The sequence below is a fragment of the Aptenodytes patagonicus genome, chromosome 5 (genome assembly GCF_965638725.1).
Source record: "Aptenodytes patagonicus chromosome 5, bAptPat1.pri.cur, whole genome shotgun sequence".
In the NCBI taxonomy this organism is placed as follows: Eukaryota; Metazoa; Chordata; class Aves; order Sphenisciformes; family Spheniscidae; genus Aptenodytes; species Aptenodytes patagonicus.
In genome coordinates this window covers 9,289,328-9,295,327 of record NC_134953.1, presented here as the reverse complement: position 1 = coordinate 9,295,327, position 6,000 = coordinate 9,289,328, and the positions used below count along the sequence as shown (strand labels likewise).

The 6,000-nt window shown below is 45.7% G+C and overlaps 1 protein-coding gene across 10 annotated transcripts in view; it reads right to left on the bottom strand.

Annotated features, from left to right (window-relative positions):
* Nucleotides 1–425: 425 nt before the first annotated feature.
* Nucleotides 426–6,000, bottom strand: part of NDST2 (N-deacetylase and N-sulfotransferase 2) — a 143,503-nt gene continuing 137,928 nt past the window's right edge. For all 10 annotated transcript variants that reach the window (XM_076338489.1, XM_076338487.1, XM_076338493.1 and 7 more), the window contains 4 exons: nt 5,605–5,775; nt 4,130–4,239; nt 2,506–2,608; nt 426–2,346 (listed from right to left, as the gene is read on the bottom strand). In XM_076338489.1, the coding sequence (XP_076194604.1) occupies nt 2,221–2,346; nt 2,506–2,608; nt 4,130–4,239; nt 5,605–5,775 (510 nt within the window). In that variant the 3' untranslated portion in view covers nt 426–2,220. The remainder of the gene's footprint in view (nt 2,347–2,505; nt 2,609–4,129; nt 4,240–5,604; nt 5,776–6,000) is intronic.

The following is a 6,000-nucleotide window of genomic DNA, read 5'->3' as shown; positions in this document are numbered from 1 at the left end:
CTGTCACAACCATGACTATTTAAACAATGTTTTGCTTCCACTTGAAGGTAAGGTTGCTTATTACTGTAGGTCTGGCTGGAGCACACCTGGACAGGAGGTGCACAGCAAAGCTCTGTTGCTGCGGCACAGCAGCTGGAAACTACTGCAGCAGCCAGGAAAGGCCCAACAGTCATCACTAGTGCAAACCAGTAAGAATGAGTCTCTAACTACAGGTTGTGTGCTGTGCCAGCTTCTGCAAGCCTACAGGTGCACTTGCAGAGCAAGAAGCCTTAGGACACTGTTTCTGTGTTGTTACAAATACAACTTAAAACACCTTTGTTGCCCTCCCAGCTGGCAGCTGCAAGGCCTGGAGTAGGTTTTCCAGTTTTTCTTACCCTTCTACCAGCTTAGGGTCCATGACATCACTCCAAATCATCACAAAGAAGAAAAATAAGTAGTACATTTATTGAATCTCCACTTACTACTACTTCTAGCCTTTATTCAGACACTTGTGCTCAGCTTCGAGAGCCAAGAATTTCTTCATTATCATTCAATGTGAATGATGCTATACATTAATCCAGTGCAGGAAGTCGGGCTCTTCTCTCTAACAGGAGTGAGAGACGGGTTTTCTAGTCTTTCTGTCCTTTTTTTGGCTGCACAAAATAACCCTTTCCAAGGGCACAAGAAATAAAATACTATATTGCATACTATATACATTTACATACAACGGTAAATGCACCATTCATTCAGAAATACACAATACCTAAGGCTCAATGGAAAAGTTTGGTTGAAGCAACTTCTCTCTGGATAGGAGAAAAAGAGCTCATGACAGTTGTGGAAGTTTCCATAATCTCTGTTCATATGGATCCTGCCCCTCTGTTCTCTGGAACTGCAGCAATCTCCAAGGACCATCTGCGCCCAGGAGGGAGGGACGATGGCCCACACAACTCCAGAAGCCCAGGGCTCAGCAACAGAAAACACGTACAACCATGATGGAGGATTTCCTCTGAGAATAATTATCCAGCAACTGCAGGAGGAGGCAAAGCACCTTAGTGTACTTACTTGACTATGTGCAGAAGTAATAAACTAAACAGCCCCTGTTGGCTACAGGAAACCACTTCTAAGTCCAAGCCTTCCCTTTATATACTTACTTTTAACTGCTTTTTTGCTTTTCTCCTTGGATTGTTGGACTGCAGGGGGATTAAAACAGGTGCTAGCTATCAATGTTACATAGTAGGGGCCCTGGAGGTGTCGGAAAGAGAAAAACATTGCCTTTTTTTTTTTTTAAGCTGATCAGACATGGGGGGGAACTGAATTGTCTGCTTTCAGCTGCACCAGCCTTATACTGCAATACCAGAGCTTTGCCTCCCCCAGCTGCTGTGCTGCACTAACACGTGCCTCCAAAGTGCTCTAAGGGGACATACTACTCCTTGGTTATCTTTTGAAAAGTCTAAAGTCCCTGCAGAGAAATACTTGCCACGTTGCCAAGTACGGCAACCTTTTCCCTAAGATAACAGATCAATTCTGTGTGTCAATAGCTGCAGCTTTGCCTTATTTCCCACTGCCCCACTGACCAGTCACTGGACACCATATCACACCGACAGTGCTGCAGATAAGGAGAGGCAATCTTATGTCTGTTACATCTGTCTCCAGGAAGGTGCAGTCCCCAACAGCCACACACAGTGGCACTGTACGTAATGATCATGGCCACTGTACTCTGCGTGGGGAGAAGCAAGGCGTTCTTGTACCTTGCTGCTGCCAAACAGACTACTGGATAAAAGCTGGCGTTCAGTGGACTAGATTCCCCTTTTATTAAGCTGCTGCTGCTCTTCTCAGCAGTGGGCTCAGTAGTTCACCTCTTAAGTCTTTACTTCTGGACTCAGACGAGTAACACATTAACCCTCCAGCTCGTGCCCGTTTCATACACTGAGAAGAGTAATTTAAACATAAAGTGTTAACCGTGCTCTCTCCCCTGCTCAAAGAGGGCAGGCATTCCAAATCATTCCTGTAAGTAAAAGTCAAAGTGTAACACACCATTAATACTCAAGAATGTGACTTGCACTCCATGCCCCAGGGCAGTGTCAGAGGCAGCAGCCCTTCCCAATGGCGGGGAAAGGCTCCACATGCACATTCTCTGCTCCTGCTCATTTGTCCACTTGTTTTGGCTTGACAAGAGATGGCATCGTAGCACGCGTTGGAGCACCACACATCCCAATGGCACTGGGGGCAAGGGAGTCCCTCTCAGCTCCAGCTGGAGTTCTGCAGTTCCTCTCGGAGCCAGGTTGGAAGGGGCTGTCCAAGTCTGTTCATCAGCTTGGATAACTCAATGTTGTGCTCCCGGTAGAAGTCTCTTAGGAACAGCCGTGACTGCGTGGAAAATACAGACCACGTTAGCATGAAAGAAAATGCTACCCTCAACACATGTTCCATAGGTCACCTAGGACATGGGTGGTAGGAAAATCCAGGTTGGTTTGCTGGGATGTTTCTACATCTCTTGCTGCCAACAGATTTGAGACAGTTACTCACCGAGGAATCCATATCAGGGTATTTTCTTCCTTTACTCTTTCCTAGGCATTTAGTCTTTCCTCCATCTAGCAGCTGGCACCAAAATCCTTTTGCTTCATCAAATCTGAAAGGGACACTTGTCTTTAGAAGATATGGCCACATGCCCAATTAGTAGCAGCAGAAATTAAGTAGCTCCATATGTATTTCCCACTTCAATGCTTTAAAAATTGAGTTAGGTTTTATTTATTTATGGTATTGGTTCAACCAGGTTTTTTTTTTTAGCACTTGACTACTTCAACAAGCAATCCATTACAACCACGACTGTTTCAGCTTTGTGCAAATTTCAGAGGTAATATGGTGTTACAATATTTGTCTGTTAAGCTTTTATTTGGGGGGGAATAATAATCAATGTTTTAGTGTATGTAAATTCTTTTAAATCTCCTCTTTATAGTGGAAAAGTGTTAGAGAATCCCCTGACTGTTTTAAAGTATCGGTGTTTCTTCTCTTGCTAAAACATAACTATAAGGCAATGCTGGGAACCATAATCTGGTCTTGTCCGTCCTGTCCTCTCAATTGGCCAAAGGTGAGCCTGAGGTTTGAGCAAGTACCTCTACCAAACTCTGAGGCAAGCTGACCAATACCATTTCTTTTCTGACCCTGGCTGAAGGGTACCAGCCACTACCACTACTGTAAATAGTCCATTCACCATCACGACATGTGCTTCAGCAAGGAAGGCTTTCAAGTAACCTGACATTTCTCTAAATCTGCCCTCCCCCTGGGGAGCCATGTGCCACCCCCTTGGAAAACAACTGTAGGAAGAGAACTGAGTTGGTTCTCCTCTCTTTACTGTTAAAGGAAAGGGCAATTGCCGTATGCCTACACACACGCACACCACCCGCTACCCTCAGCTAGCATAGGCCGCGATAGCAGAGAAGATGTGAAAACACTGGTTTCAGCTGCAAAGAGCAATATTCAGGATCTCCGGTGGGCTTGCAGAGTTTCCACTGCAGACTGATACGGCCACAGTTCACCTTAGCACTTAATCTATTCAGATTAATTGCACTTGCACTGTGGGCAAGATTGCAGTAACGGCTGAGTAACGTCCTTCAACTTAGTAGCAGTGAGGTAGTGCCTCCGCTAACACTTCCTAACATAGCTCTGGGCACCTGTCAAGTCCATGTCTTCTGTAATAATAGGCTCTTTACTTCAAAACTGTGCAATGTGTCCCTAATCTCCCTCTAGTTGAAGATATGAGCAGCCTGTCACACATTTTTTATCATACTTCCTCTACTTTCTGTCAGATAGAGGTGTAACACAAAGCATAAGGAACGCTAATAATTCCAGCACCTTTCCTGAAACCATAAAGACCAAATGGAAAACATCCTGATTACTGCTGTGAGCAACTTCATGCTTTTCCATGACAGTGCCAAAAACCACCCCTTCCCCTATCATTTCTGGAAAGACTAAGTTATGATTCCAGTCTTAGCGTAGCACCTCACGCTATCTGAACCTAATTTTAGGGTTAGGCATACCTCTGAAACCTTGGCAGGTCTTGTAGTCAGAGATAAGAAGCATTCTTCTAACCAAGTGCTTATTAGTATCACACTTGGCTAAGAAAGCATCCTCCCAAAAACAATTTCCCTACCTGAGGGCCTGGGTGTAGTTGAAGAGCGGTGTAACTCCCAAGAACTTCTGGATGTTGTCCATTACAGAGGCAGGGTTGTGTCTCAGCTCCTGACCGTCCACAATGAGAAGCTGAAAAGACAGCAGCCAGCTTAGCCTCTGACAGCTTGTGCTGAATGACACCCGTGAGCTTCCCGGCTCTCAAAACTGCCCCTGGCCTTTGTGCGTGTGAGCAAAGGCTGCCAAAGCCTGTTTATCCTAGAGCACCACAGTGGGGGCACGCGGCCCATTTGTCACCGCAGACAGAAGTTATGATACGGGCCACAAAAACTGTAAGACAGTAGATCATGACAGGCTTTGCTTAATAAATTTGCCTTTGGCCACACCCCATGTAACTGAGCGTTAAGGCCCAGAAGTGGCATGATTTACAGAGTCTCTCTGGAAACCTCATGTATTCTTTTTAGATGTCAGCAGCCGTTGTGCTAAGTATTCTTCTGTAACCTATGACTATTCTCCTGTTACGTGTATGATAGACAATGACGAACAACATTTGTGCTAATAAATTACCTATTCCAAAGAACACAATAGAAAAAGAGTCACATGAACTGAAGTTTGGGGAAGGTAGGAGACCCTGACCCATAGTAAGTATAAGGATGGTGTGTCTGGCTCTATCACTCCTCACAGCAGTAACCTCCAGGAACGGTAAGGCAATGAGACACGAACCCAAGAATGTTTTCCCATGTCTCTTTTAGTCTTGGCAGATCTATCACGTACAGTTTAGGCTGCTGCTTTGGCAGAGAGTAAGAGACTAAATGGACGTTATAAGACTCTGCTGGATTACAGACTGTCTTGAGGATAACCCCAGCAGCAGAAAGGAACTTGAAAAAACACGTCCTGACTCACAATGTATTAGACAGTTTATAAATTTCCTGGGAATTCAGACACAGAAATGGTCTATATTGTCTGTTAATTGACTTTTTGCAAATTTATACACAAAACACAGAATCCTGACATCTCTGCAGTGAAATTTCCCTTCAGCAGACAGCTAAAGGCTTCTCAACATGGGAACTAACAAGTGGCAGAGTCCAAGAGCCTCTCTTTAAAGCACTGAAACCACAGCAAGCAGCTGAATGCCTGCTGGGCCTGAAGAGGGTTCCTGGGCTGCAGGCTGCCACGATGAAAGGAAGGGAGTGCTAACACTGCTGCTCTCGCTGAACTTCTCAATATTGTGGAGCTCTCTGGGAGATCACAGTATCCTTTTGCACTCGTTTACTTTTACAAATACAACGAAGTGCAAAATTGGAGTATTCAAGCCTGATTTCTTATCAGCTCGTAACAGGAGGAAGCAAGTGGTGGCTCTTCTTCCAAAAGACGGGACAGAAGGTGCAATGAAAACAAGGGGCAGCGGGTAGAGCACACGCACGTGTTACAGTTTGTTCTCCTCTCCAATAAACCTACAAGGGGCTCCAAGAGAGCCTCTACTGCCAAACCTCCTACCTGTCCAGAGGGGTAGTATGTTAGCCAGCGCTCTAGGTGAGTTGAATACCAGCCAGGGAGCAGGCATCGGCTTTGCAGGTTGCGCAGTTCCTGAGGGGCCTGGGATTTTGCGGAGATCACTTGGTAGAAGGTGTAATTGAGCGCCACAGGGTCATTGTGAGCACGCTGGTGCTGAAAAACATAAACTGAATTTAGGAGCAGGAACACAAAATTCCACCTTACGCATCTCTGTGCAGACCCCACTGATTCGGCACAACCACCCGCCAATGCCTTTGTATGTAACTCTGTCCACACTCTGCAGGCATCATCTCCCCTGGTCCCTCCGTGGAAATGGATCCATGGGCTATCTGCCCCAGGCTTTCTCCCTCACCCCACTGGAATATCCCTCTGGCCCTC